This window comes from Periplaneta americana, chromosome 7, assembly GCF_040183065.1.
Source record: "Periplaneta americana isolate PAMFEO1 chromosome 7, P.americana_PAMFEO1_priV1, whole genome shotgun sequence".
Lineage (NCBI taxonomy): Eukaryota > Metazoa > Arthropoda > Insecta > Blattodea > Blattidae > Periplaneta > Periplaneta americana.
In genome coordinates this window covers 41,546,654-41,560,571 of record NC_091123.1, presented here as the reverse complement: position 1 = coordinate 41,560,571, position 13,918 = coordinate 41,546,654, and the positions used below count along the sequence as shown (strand labels likewise).

Genomic DNA, 13,918 nt, shown 5'->3' with positions numbered 1-13,918 from the left:
AGAAAGTGCATGCGGTGCAAATGCACACGAATGTCCATATCTGAACTACATAAAAGTTAGGCCTATTCAATATTCAAACGTACATGACAAAATTCATCAATTTAAAGGTAAACGAAAACAACCGGGCTTGGCCGAAGATGTGTCCGTTACTGTGAGTTACAATACAGTAGGTAATGTGGAAACCTGCAGCTTAATTATTTATGAAATGAATTTTCTTTGTTTTTGCAGGATTATACGCAACTGAAGAGTGAAGTAGACGAGAAAAGAAAAATTTACGACAAACTACACAGACTGGTTGAATCACAAAGTATGTATCGCATTACTGCCGACTCTTGGCGTGAAGTTGGAAGACTCTGGAATACTTTAGAAGCACAGGTACAGTACCATTTTAGTTTCATACATTAATAGTTATTATTATTATTTTATATACAATAATACTATGGCTACTGTTGTTTCTGAATTTACATGTACGGTTATGATATGACTATATTAATTTTTCTCTTCCTAAATATAACTCTTTTTGTGGATAATGATACAAGAAAATTTCTATTACAAAATCACATCATTCGTCTTAATTTTTAAATTGATTTTCTCTAAAACATATAAGTATCCATAATCTCAGAAGGAATGTAAATTACTTCAGGATAATGTAGTTTGTGTTAACCTACATAGATTTAGCCTGATCTTTGTCCTAAATCTAACGGTTGGGGAGAAATTAAGGGGAGAAATACTGGAACGGTCTTGCAGTTCCGTGTACTATAGGCTACTTGACGTGTTAGGCCAAATCTTTTTCACATGGCAGCATATGAGCACCGCAACGCCAACGCAACATACACAATTGAGTACACGTGCACTTGATATTTAATTCGTGTATTCGCATAGTGAATATGCAGACATGCATTTTGTTTACCGATTTTGTGATTCTAATGCATTGGGTGCTATTGAGGAACACAGACGACGTTTTTCCAATCGAAGGATATATCAGAGTTCACGATAGACCTATAAATGACAGAGTTATATTTGTAGAGCGCTTATATGAAAGGAAATTTGATGTGTAATGAACTTATTTTTATAGCTTCGCCACTGGCTGTGGTTCCTGGACTCAGGTCTACCTGGTGACCTCGGCCAGGTAGGAGAGTGGCTAGGACAGGCTGAAGCCCTCATTGCGTCTGACGACATCCCTACATTAATGAACGAAGAGACTGCCAGTATTATCAGCAGAAAACTAGAGGAACATAAGGTATGTTTTTTTCAAGACTTCTTATAAAACTATTATTTCCTGTAGGGTCTCATTACCAGAGACTTCGGATGCTCTAGTCTGTAAAGTGTATGCTGCTCTTTTTCTGAAATAACGGCATATTCTACTGTAAGTTTAAATTTCTCTTGAGAACTAACATAATTAAAAATGTATTAATTTATAACTTTGTTGACTTTTTACCAGTAAATTGACTTATTAATAGAGACTGGATTTTTAGGTACAGATACCGAACGTTAAAAATGACACAGGTGAGCTAGCCATACTGTAACTGACTCACAGAAGTTATGTTTATATACAGCATTGATTGATTACGTATTTTATTTCGCTTTTTAAGTGCTGCAATCGATATTGGCCAATCACTGACTTTAGCGAGACAAGAAAGTCAAGACTGCCTAGATGTTAGTCAATCTGCAGAACAATGCAGACGAGTAAAAAATACGAGGTGCAATCAATATATTTCCGAACATCAATTGTATGTACTGTTAAACACATATGCGCGTGTCACTGAAGATCATTGCTTTCATACCTATTGAAACAGCGTCAGATTGTCTTTAAGAACTGAGCTTCTACACGTGATTTTGTGCCAACGTCAAGGACCTATTGATTATTCCTGGAATTTCTTCATATACGCCTTATGGACTGTCTTCTTCTCTGACTTTCAAGTGATGCGTTTAGTATAGATTCCAGGCGTTTCACTAGTTCTAGATAACTTCTCCGTTTCCTATGTCTGTGTGTTGCCTACATTCAGGGCAGTCCGGAAAATGTTGATTGCCCTTTGTACTCGATACATGTGTTTCAAATGTACACGAATACCCATCTCTGCTTTAAGATATACTGAATATACTCAATTGATATCTTAGTTTTCTCTAATAGAAATAGCTATAAAATTAAATACTTCGGTAGTATAAAATAATCTAAGTACAATCATTGCAAGAAACCCATCTACGAAAGTAGACTACATTATGCATTTTCTTTTTTTTTTTCGTGAGAGAAATTTTATCAGACTCACACTTATTGTTTGCTTCTAAAAGTAGACAAGGGTATAAAAAGAGTCTCCACACATTAGACGAAATAATAGGAAATGTCGGGGTATTAATACATAAGACATACGTAATTGTTTATTATATTTATCATTTAAAGAGATTTTTTAAAATATATCCAGCATGTAAATAAAAATGATTCGTGCGATCCTTTATGTAGTAGCTATTAGGTTACGTCCATTTCGACATTTTCACCTTCAAAATTTTTAGAGTTCATTCAGCGGAGCAGCGAAACTCGGAGTGAGACAAGTGGCCTAAAGGCTTGGAGCTCACAAAAGCCTATTGAGTTTTACTCGGCCCTGAACTTCCTTGCAAGGACGCGTTTTCGCGCACCTTTTAAAGTTTCTCCACTCATTTTTCCCCCCTCTCTCATTTATTCGCGCGATATAATTCATTTCCGCGGAACGGGAACATTTTTAATACCTGTGAGCAGTTGAGGTCATCTTAAAAGTTGTTGTATTTATTCCGCCACATTCGCAACAACTCTGATAATAGAAGTTCTCATTAAATCTGACAAGCTCGGGCAATCTGAACATACCTTAAATCTTACCCAAATGAATTGTATTTATGAGTCACTATAATCATTTTACTTTCTTAATTTCAAAATTCACTTAATTTTTAGGCAAAATTGCGAAGGGAAAAAATGTGACACTAATATAGGAAATGTATTTGTGGAAAACGACTGAGACATTGTCTTTAACTTTTGCGGTTACAGTTCATAATAATTATGTCTGGTAATCTAGAAAGAAAACTCATATTAATAAAAAAAATGGTAAACATTTTACAGTAGTTTTATTTTTAATTTCCGCACACGTTTATTTGTAACATCTGCAATAATTAATCTTTAAGGGAAGAGAAATAGACTGACGTTCTAGACTTTTCAGTTTATTGCTGTTGATGAATTACTGCCATTTTATACAGGTTTTCTTTGCTGACTTACCAAACATACAAGAAAAATTCCACACAGCTAGAATTTCGCAAGATGCCATGAATGTTCCTCCAGAACAAATCGACAGCATGGCTCAACGACTAGAAACTATTGGACCGAGAGCTGCTCAACGTAGAGTGAAACTCAAGTTCCTTGAACACAAGGTATGAAATGTCATCTGCTAATTAAAATTAGGTTAGTCAGTTGTAATATCCCAACCTGTGTAGTTTGTAAAATAATTATATTTGATTCTTTCCTTCATGTTTTTCTTCCTCTTTTCGTTCTGCTCCTTCTCTACCATTCTCTTTTAAACTTCTCACCTTACAGCAAATGTAACTCATCCTTATGTTGAATTGGGGCAGTGAATCAGGCAAAGACACTCAGACACGTGTCCTTGCAGCGTACATTTGGGGATGATTTTAATGTTCCTCATAATGAATCAGTATCTTCCACCTGTATATGTTAAATCGGTAAAATTATCTTATTATGTTTAAATACTTGCGGCGTTTTCATAATCGCTCGATTTACTGCTGCATCTTGCATTTTTAATAGGCCTAATCCAAATAAAACCTTACTTGTTGTGAAATATCTTGTTCTGAACTGTACAGACCCAGAAACAAAATTCAGATGGCCCAAATTTTGTTTCTGGGTCTGTACTGTCATATATATATATATATATATATATATATATATATATATATATATATATATATTTATTTATTTATTTATTTATTTATTTATTTATTTATTTATTTATTTGACTTTGCAACAGTTTATCGGTGAATAAGCACATAACAGTTTGTTTCATGTTTTAGAATTAACTTTTACACTTCAGTAATATGTACATAATAATCATTTTAATAAGATAGAATATGTTGTTGTTGTTGTTATCTAATGCCGGGCTTTGGCAACGAAGCCATTAGCATTCTTGCTCTCCAATATTTCTCTGTGGTGGATCCATCAGGTAGAATTTCACAGGTTTGTAGATGATCTTCAGTCATTTCTTCTTCTTTGTTGCATAGAGGGCAATTTTGATTTGTGTAAATTCCTATTTTATTCAAGTGTTTGGCCAAATAATCGTGTTCTGTAAGCAGTCTGAATTTTGCTACTGCAGATTTACGTGGGATTTCTGGAATAATTTCTGTTTTTTTTTTTTTTTTTATTAAAATGCTCCATTTTTTATCTTTGGCTTTGGTACATAGTGCTTGGTTTTGCTTGATTTTATATTTATTTTTAATTAGTCTTTTGATGGATGTAAAAGGTAGGCTTGTATTTGTATTCTGAATTAAATTGGATCCTTTTTTGGCAAGAAAGTCAGCAGTTTCATTTCCAGCAATTCCGCAATGTGCAGGTATCCATTGCAATTGAATTCTTTTCTGTAGTTTTTGAAGTTGTTGGATCATTTTGTGACATTCTTTAATTTGGATTGACATCATTTTATGTGAATTTATTGCATATAATGCTGCTTTAGAATCAGAGAGAATGACAGCATTTTGAAATTTATCTATTCTGTATAGTAGGTGTTGGAGTGAGATATGAATAGCCATTATTTCCGCATCAAAATTTGTTGTATGATATCCTGCTGGTTGATAAAATGAGAATAACGCACACGTAATTCCTGATCCTGAGTTGTTATCGATAGTAGACCCATCTGAGTAGATATGTAACCATTCTTCTGGTAGGTATCTATTGTTCACAGCTTCTAATGCCAGCGCTTTTAGTACAGATTTGGAAGTTTCAGATTTTGTAACTGGTTCTTCTAAATCTAGTTGAATGTTAATTGGTTCGAAGGTTAGAGGGTTTTCTCTGCTTAAAATGTTTTCTTTAGATTTAGGGAGATTCAATTCTGTTTTTATTTCCGTGACTTTGGACAGGAAACTTGTTTGTGTTTTCAACTTGGTTGGCTGTAACAGTCTTTTTTCCTATTTTGTTGTTGTTAACCATAGCATTTTTTCATGATGTGTTAGTGCCTGCTCCTCTAGAGTGAGATATATTGGAGGGTTCTGGGTTAGGGCTTGCATTGCCGTGATTGGGGTTGATTTTGCTGCACCAGTTATTAGTCGCAGGGCCTGATTTTGGCATACTTCTAGTCGATTCAGGTTGAAATTATTTGCTGTAATTAATACCTCCGCATTGTAGAGAAGTATTGGCTTGATGAATGTTTTGTACGTGATGTTCAAAGTCTACCGATTACTACCCCGATAGAATATTATGTATACGAAACTGCTTCTTAAAGGATAGCTTCCTCGTGTAGTACTTATTACGAGTGTAGCAGTACTTCAAAAGTCTCATTATTTTCTGTCAGCAGTAAATTTTTATAAATGCCACTATAACAGAGGCAGTAAGATAAATGTAGCAGTTTCTTCAAATACTATAGCCATTTTTTTATTTAGTCCTACTCTTATTTTGCTATTGCTATCAATGGAAGTTGATAAATATGTAAACTATTTAAAAAGTAACGTAGATACAGAAGGGAAGGTAAGATCTGAGCCACACATTTGTATGCGCAGTAGATTCTGATGACATCATCTCCTTTGAAGTGTCCTGCAGATGGCATGAAGTGCCTTCCCCTCTGCGCATATTTGGCTCAGGTCTGATATTCCCAGTTACAAAATAAAATGGATTCATTTTAAGACGTAGAAATGTTTAGGCAGTAGTAACTGTTGTACAGCTGGCGCCAGCGTTTTTGGTATGTGTCCTAGAGTGAGCATGGTACCACTTCATATACACGTCACATCAGCCATTTGTCAAACACAGTTGTCAGACTGACTATGCTAAAGGTAGGACACTAGCACTTAATGTTCCCGTTGCTTATTTCACACGCCAAAAATGGTGACGCGGACTGTAATAGTTTGCTACTATACACTAGTTTCTGTCAATATGAGTACCTTCACGAGGATACCCTAAAACGTTAATTATGTTTGAGAAATAATTTGTGTTTACTGTAATTGAAAATTTTGGTATGGTTTGCAGTGTTGTTTGATTGCATTCCTGCACCTGACTGAGACTAAACTGCGGGGATGGACAGTTAAGTACGGACGAGAGGAAAAAGTACAGCAACTGTTGGAGCAGTACCGCAATTTTGTATCACGAAACAGAATCTTCCAAGAATTTAACAAGGCCTACGTTGATATGCAACAAGTAGTAGAGGAGTACAAAAAAGAAGGCAATGTTGGTAAGTTGTTTGGACAAATCTACTTAAAATAATGGATTTAATGTAACAGGTGTCTGAAATACAAGGGGATGGATAAAGAGAAAGTGTGGCACTGCCTAGTTGCCACGTGCATACAAACTCTCATTCCCACTGGGAAGTGAAGCTGTGCTAGCTCAGTAGCATAATTGATTCTTGTAATAACATGTATTTTGTGGAACAGTATGTGTGTTTATATAAGCTTTTCTTACTAAAGGTGAAAACTAGAAATGTCAAAGACATTTTCGTAGAAAATTTCCAAATTTCCTGATACTTAATAGGTTTGTGACTTACAAATTTGTGTCAAAACTTCGTGCAACGAGATCACTGCTGAATAAAAAGAAAACTGAACGTAGACATGTTCCTACTGAAGACAAATTGGACAAGATAGGTGCCTGTTTAGAAGCCAGTCTGAGAGAGAGTGTATGCCAACAATTTTCATATGCCAAATGAATTGACAGACAACATTCGTACAGAAATTACCAACATCACAGAACAAGAATTTCTCTGTTATATTACCAACATGTTTAAACGATACGATGCATATTGTCAGAGAAACGGCAATTAATTAATTAACTGTAGAATGCACACCCCCAGAGCCATGACGAAGTCGGCAGAAAATCTCCTCCTAAGTCAGATACTCGTTATTTTTTGGTTATACTGTAACATATTGTAGTGTTCCTCACTCATATTAACTTATACAGGCAATATGAATGAGACATCATTGCATATCTATAGACAGCAAACCATCTTAATAATTTTTTGTTCATTTTTCATTACACTTTGCCTATGAGATATATACAGATGTCGACCTGGTTGGCAAGTTGGTATAGCGCTGGCCTTCTATGCCCACGGTTGCGGGTTCGATCCCGGGCCAGGTCGATGGCATTTAAGTGTGCTTAAATGCGACAGGCTCATGTCAGTAGATTTACTGGCATGTAAAAGAACTCCTGCGGGACAAAATTCCGGCACATCCGGCGACGCTGATATAACCTCTGCAGTTGCGAGCGTCGTTAAATAAAACATAACATGTAACATTTATATACAGATATATATAAAATATCAAGTTGTTCATAAATTGACGATTGAGTTCGTAATCCAATAAAGAGATGTACAAACCATAATTTTACAGGGTTATTTAAGTTGTCTACATAGAGAAAATTCTAAAGTATAATGTCAATTTTCTCATATAACAGAGCAATTCTCCATTGTATTACCAACATCACGTTTCCTTGATATTCGTTATTTCAGACCAACGCGAGTGCTCAAACATAGATAGTTTTATGCGAGAAACTGGTGAACGCTGGAAAAATGTGTCAATGGAACTTCGCTGTGTGCAAAGCATGTTGGAGGAGTTGGTCACATATTGGCGAAGATGGAGCGCAATGGCTGAAGAATTTGAGTTATGGCTTGACCGAGCTTATGGCATGCTTGATCTACCAGAAGAGGATAAAATGGAGTACTTCCAGGTATGAATTTAAAAGTTTATTTTTCGAGATCTGGTGCTTATTATTCATAAAGCTATTATACCTGATATTTGTTGCATCTTATAATATTTAGCTGAGAACAATATTCGTTGATGATATAGAGTGAATATCCTATGTCCCAATTAGTAATGGAAGGAATTGTTAATATATTGAGTAACTGAGATATCATTCAAAAGATTTCAAATTTGATAACTGATTTACTGTATTTCAGAAACGTTTTATATTTAAGAATTTGTACCAATCCTTAAACACTATTGTGACAGTACCTTTATTTATAATACATAATTAAAATGGATGGTCGATCCTCTCATAAGAGAAGCTAGGAGGATGATGGTGATCATAGTGATGATTAGACATCTGATTTTTAGGCACTGAATGTTAAAAATGACTAGTATAGTCGAGTAGATGTGATGTAGATTAGAACCGTTGTGAGGTCTTGTTCAGAACATATGGAATCTAAGAAAATAGGGCTGAATCACAAAGAATGAATAATGCATCTAGTGAAGCGTACTTACTAACATGTAAATAATGGTTGAACTTGCATATTTGAAAAGCGAGCACCACCTACTAAAGCTATCCACAAACCTACATCAGCAGAAGCTGCAGCCAATTAGAGTATATGTCGCGAATTTCGTCAAATACATAGTGAACACAAAGTTCACACCCATGAATAGATCTACAATTGGTTACAGCTTTCAGACACAGTGGCGTTATTTTATTATTCAATGTCCACTTGGATAATCCTTTCTTTCTTATTATTTACAGGGCATATCAAAAGTCCGATAACACTTTCAATATTTTATTACACAAAAACTACTAATGATAGCACTTTCAAACACACGTCAGTTTAAAGTCAAACTCTCAAAGTTCGTTTCACACCTTACAGAGATTCAATGTGTGAACCACGAGTGACTCGGCAGATGTCCAAACGATAATCAAACTCTTCCCATACCCTTTTCAACATATCCTCGTCCACACCTGTGGAGTAACGGTCAGCGCGTCTGGCCGCGAAACCAGGTGGCCTGGGTTCGATTCCCAGTCGGGGCAAGTTACCTGGTTGAGGTTTTTTCCGGGGTTTTCCCTCAACCCAATATGAACAAATGCTGGATAACTTTCGGTGCTAGACCCCGGACTCATTTCACCGGCATTATCACCTTCATCTCATTCAGACGCTAAATAACCTAAGATGTTGATAAAGCGTCGTAAAATAACCTATTGAAAAAAAAAAACATATCCTCTGTGACCGTGGTGGCAGCTTCTCGAATTCCGGTTTTTAGTTCCTCTAAATCACGTGGCAAAGGCGGTACCCCCATAGAAAAAAGTCACATGCAGTCATATCGGGTGACCTTGGTGGCCATGTCATGAAACATCTGTCCCTTACTCCAGCACGTCCTATCCAACATTCACTTTTGCTGCCTGTTGGGTATGGGAAGAGTTTGATTATCGTTTAGACATCTCCCAAGTCACTCGTGGTTCACACATTGAATCTCTGTAAGGTGTAAAACGAACTTTGAGAGTTTGACTTTAAACTGACGTGTGTTTGAAAGTGCTATCATTAGTAGTTTTTGTGTAATAAAATATTGAAAGTGTTACCGGACTTTTGATATGCCCTGTATACCAGAGTAGAGGTGTTGCTTGTGCGTTTATAAATATAGCTACTTCTATTAACTTTTAATACCGGTAACCTAAAAATCCGATTCCTAGTGATGATTAATTAAAAATTAAACTATAAGACATACTGCTTTCAGTGAGAATTTATTTTATTCGAAAGTAAACTATTTAAATGTCTATTTTATTCAAAGATATAAAATATTAATTTCTGCGTGCATACGTTTTATTTTTACTTATATAAGCAGTACATGCACGCATAAAGTAATTATTTATTAATATTATATTAATATGGATTTATTATTGTTTTCTTCAATGTAGGACGTTAGTGTATGGCAAGACAAATTCCAACGCCTTTCAGACACTGTCAGCTTCTTGATAGCTACTTGCGAGGATCAGGTAGCACATGAACTGAAAGAGAGGTACCAGAGGATCTCTACCCGTTGGGAAGGTCTGTTCCAGGTATGCTCATTTAGTGTTTATTTTGTGATAGTATTAATACTAGAACGGTTTCAAGGCCTTGTTGCTATTCGATTTGTTCGAAATAGTGAAAAAATACTGTTCCAGAAGTATAAATTTCACCTTTGAATAATTACTTTTGTTACTCATAGAGTTATTTAAAAAAATTACATTTTTGTAAACAAAGTATAGTATAAATTATATCCAACTAAATTGGGTTTTATAAAATTCATATCCCAATTAAAAAATGTATAATATACAAGTTAAACTTTTTAGAATTGTAATTTTTTTAACAAAATAAAATATTGGTACCGGTAACTTCCCAAACATTATCTTGCATCTTGCTGTTTAATAATTGATTATAATTACGTAGCATTTTTAAGTAGGAATATAGTATATTTTATCAGTATGAATGTGAGATACTACAAAAGACGACAACAGACTTCAGAATTATTTCATAATACCCAGGGCCATAAAAAGGGGCTGGTGTACTGAACAGAGCAAAAGCCTGGTGTTATTATATTAATATGAAGAAAATTAGTCACACATAATATGAAACGAAAATACATGACTTACCCATCTTAAAAACAATTAAAACTTTACTAGTCTAACAAATTAGCAATATGCCAAGGGTGAACAAAATATTGACATCACTGTATTTTAAATACAAATACAAAATACTTCGAAGAATAATATTTTAAGTACAAGTACAAAATACTTTTAAAAAATTCTTCAAAATACATTTGTATTTCAGATACTGTATCTTCTCTATGAAATATAGGGTATCAAGAAATGTGAACATTTAATATCAGAGCTAAAATATTTCGAGTTGAGTTAATATTAATAATAATATTTTAATATTAAATGCACTATAACAGTACGAAATATACAGACACATAAAATGTTCAGGTAGTACTCTATTTTGATAAAACATCGTTAATGAAAAAGTTTTGCTCCATTTTTCCAGTAATCCATGAGGTATATTTTTTTATGTTAGCCTAATATTTTATATTTTGAATAACTGTATATAAAACGCAATATTGTCTCACAGGAACTCCAAACATTTTATTTTACTTGTTCTAAAATACTGAGCAAATTGTATAATAGTAATGTGTATCCAATTCAACAGCAAAGCCCACGTGAAAAACTTTAGCAGAGTAGCAGCACTCTATTGATTTCAACACTGTAAAAACAGAACCGGAAATACGCACAAGATAAAAATAAGTATCTATGCAGATGATGTTACGATATGGGCTACGAACAACGATCCAAATGAAACATTAAGAATTATACAAACAGCTGTAAATAATATCAGTAATTGTGCATCCAAATGGAATCTATCTCACAATCAAAAACTGAATATACTGTCTTCACAAGAAGATACAGCTTAAAAAACTATAAACCTCACATTTATTTGAATAATCAAGAAATTCAGTACAATCCAACTCCTAAGGTCCTAGGATTAATTTTTGATGGAAAACTTTCATGGAAAATACATTTAACCAATGTTGCTTCAGATTTGGTTACAGTATAAACTTTAATAAATGAGACACAGGTCCAAAAAGCTATTGGGAGCTGCTTCGTAAACAAAAAAGGAACAAGAAGAAAAATAACTTCGACCATCATAATGCTCATAAATAAAATATGATTGTATAGCCTGTCTGCTAAAGTGTTTTATCCTTAAAAATATATGAACCTGTATTGATCGATTCACTCATATAATCCAAAATATGAAGCATATATTGTCTATTTACTAGTTTATCTAGCACTTCGATGCATAAGTCTCTGATTTATAATTTTTCAATATTGTACCATAATTTATAATTGGTTAATATTTCAGCATGTGAAGCAGTATATGCATGCAGGAGACATACTCAGGAACCGAAAGGATTTCCGTATAGGAGTCGAACGGCTTCAGCATTGGCTAAGAAACGCAGAATCAATCCTATCTTCTTCCCAGCTCAGTTCCACCGAGGGAATCAAAGTCTATGGCAGTCAACTGCAGGTATTATACCTGAAATTGTGAGAGTTCAGAATATTAGTTTGTCGTTTGGAGAGTCTTAGTATTACTTTTCTTATTAATAATGTTCAAATTTCTTTACAGTTCAGTACATTGTTATAAAACTCAATAAAACATGCACCCCAGTTACTTATTAGTTTCTATTATTAAATTATCAATTGGTATGGTTGAAGAACTAGTATAAGGAAATGTTCTGTGTTAAATTGTAATGTTCATAAACCACAGAATATATTCGGCAGTCAATTCCTCGTAGTTTGTATATTGTAGTCAGGAACAAATGTGTTGTGAAAGTTCACTTCGTAAGGAATTATGTTTAAAACAGAGAGGAATATACAATATATTACTTCACAGTAGGTACCAGTATAGATTAAAGAATTGTTTGTTTTTCATCATAGAAATCCATATTATATTAGGTAACGTTAACAGAAAGAAAATTCTGATGAGAAACTATATACTGTACCAAAAATTACAAATTGAATTATGGTTTAAAAGACAACACTACAAAAATTGTTGAGGTCTCAGAAAAGTGCTGTATTACTCATAAACGAATTTTATAATCAGTGGATTTGTAACTACCGGCATGTACGTATTTCATTATTATTTTCAGCAATTACAAAATGAAGTTGAAGGTATTGAAGACCTCTTCAAAAATGTAAGCAAAAAATTCCAGGCCATGATTCAAGATCTTTCAAGAGATGAAGTTGATAGAAACATGAATACACTTAAGAAGGAAAAAGGTGAGAAAATCCTATTTTCTTTTACTATTTGAAATTTTTACTTCAAGAAAGCACTTCTACTCATATACGAGTCCTGCCAAAGCCGTTCCCTCATATAGTCGAACCCCTCTTTTACACATTTCAAAGAACTCTGAAAAAATGCTGTAAATTGAGAGGATGTGGGAAATGGTTTACGGATATTATATATTGTTCTTAATCTTTATGCAGATGTGTCTCAAATTATATCTTAATGTCCAGATGATTGATTGATTGATTGATTGATTGATTGATTGATTGATTGATTGATTGATTGATTGATTGATTGATTGATGTCTTTTGGATTTAAGAGACAAGGAATGACAGTAAAGTAATAAATAGATGTGACATCGTGTTTCAGAATAATGTGATTAACATGTATCAGCAATTAAAAATTGTAATTATTATTCGAAATGAAAAATAAGACTAATAAATTGTTACATTGCTTATTTCAGAGGCTTTGGTGCGAGTACGAGCACTTATTCCCATGCAATTGCATCTTTTCCACCAAATCTTGGTTCAGCAAGAATCTCTGGAAGCAGGACAGTTGGAGATTGGACAATGGTTGGATGAAGCCGAAGTTATCCTAGCCTCTCACTCACTGGCAGGAGGAAAGGAGCCAGTGCAAGCCCTGCTGGACAAGCATAAGGTAAAATTTAGCTTCATAGCTGTGCTTTGTACAAGCTTAGATTTTATATTCATTAAGTGACTGCCACAATGGCTCAGTACCAGCGAGCTGGGCTTATAAGGCAGGGGAGTTTGGGTTCAAATGCCGCTCCACCTTGAATTTATAACTTGTGTTGGGCAAGCTCGTGATCCAGGCAACACAGGGGTTTCCTCTGGGTACTCCGTTTCCCCTATGACATCGTAGCAAAATTTTCCGAAAACGGCCTTTAAACATAAATTTAATCCCAACAGAAATAAGTAACAAAATATGAGGAAGAAAGTGGTTATCAGAAAATGCAGGTTCTAAATTTCCAAAATTTTATAAGGAAATGAAGTCACAATTGGACAAAAATTACAAGGTACCACAACAAGACTTATCAGAACTTAAATATCTGATAAAAGTATAAAAAAGTCACTAATAATGTTTTTTTGAGTTCACTTTTCACTTTAAATTAAATTTTCTAAAATTTGAAAATTTTCACACATGTTATTTCATAACTCCACAACCAT

At 34.3% G+C, this 13,918-nt stretch overlaps 1 protein-coding gene across 7 annotated transcripts in view; it reads left to right on the top strand.

The window, feature by feature from the left end:
* Window positions 1-13,918, top strand: part of Msp300 (Muscle-specific protein 300 kDa) — a 1,097,375-nt gene that overhangs the window by 661,417 nt on the left and 422,040 nt on the right. For all 7 annotated transcript variants that reach the window (XM_069830616.1, XM_069830615.1, XM_069830612.1 and 4 more), the window contains 9 exons: window positions 229-375; window positions 1,076-1,240; window positions 3,220-3,390; window positions 6,200-6,401; window positions 7,668-7,885; window positions 9,833-9,973; window positions 11,811-11,975; window positions 12,598-12,727; window positions 13,198-13,391. In XM_069830616.1, coding sequence (XP_069686717.1) covers window positions 229-375; window positions 1,076-1,240; window positions 3,220-3,390; window positions 6,200-6,401; window positions 7,668-7,885; window positions 9,833-9,973; window positions 11,811-11,975; window positions 12,598-12,727; window positions 13,198-13,391 — 1,533 coding nt within the window. The remainder of the gene's footprint in view (window positions 1-228; window positions 376-1,075; window positions 1,241-3,219; window positions 3,391-6,199; window positions 6,402-7,667; window positions 7,886-9,832; window positions 9,974-11,810; window positions 11,976-12,597; window positions 12,728-13,197; window positions 13,392-13,918) is intronic.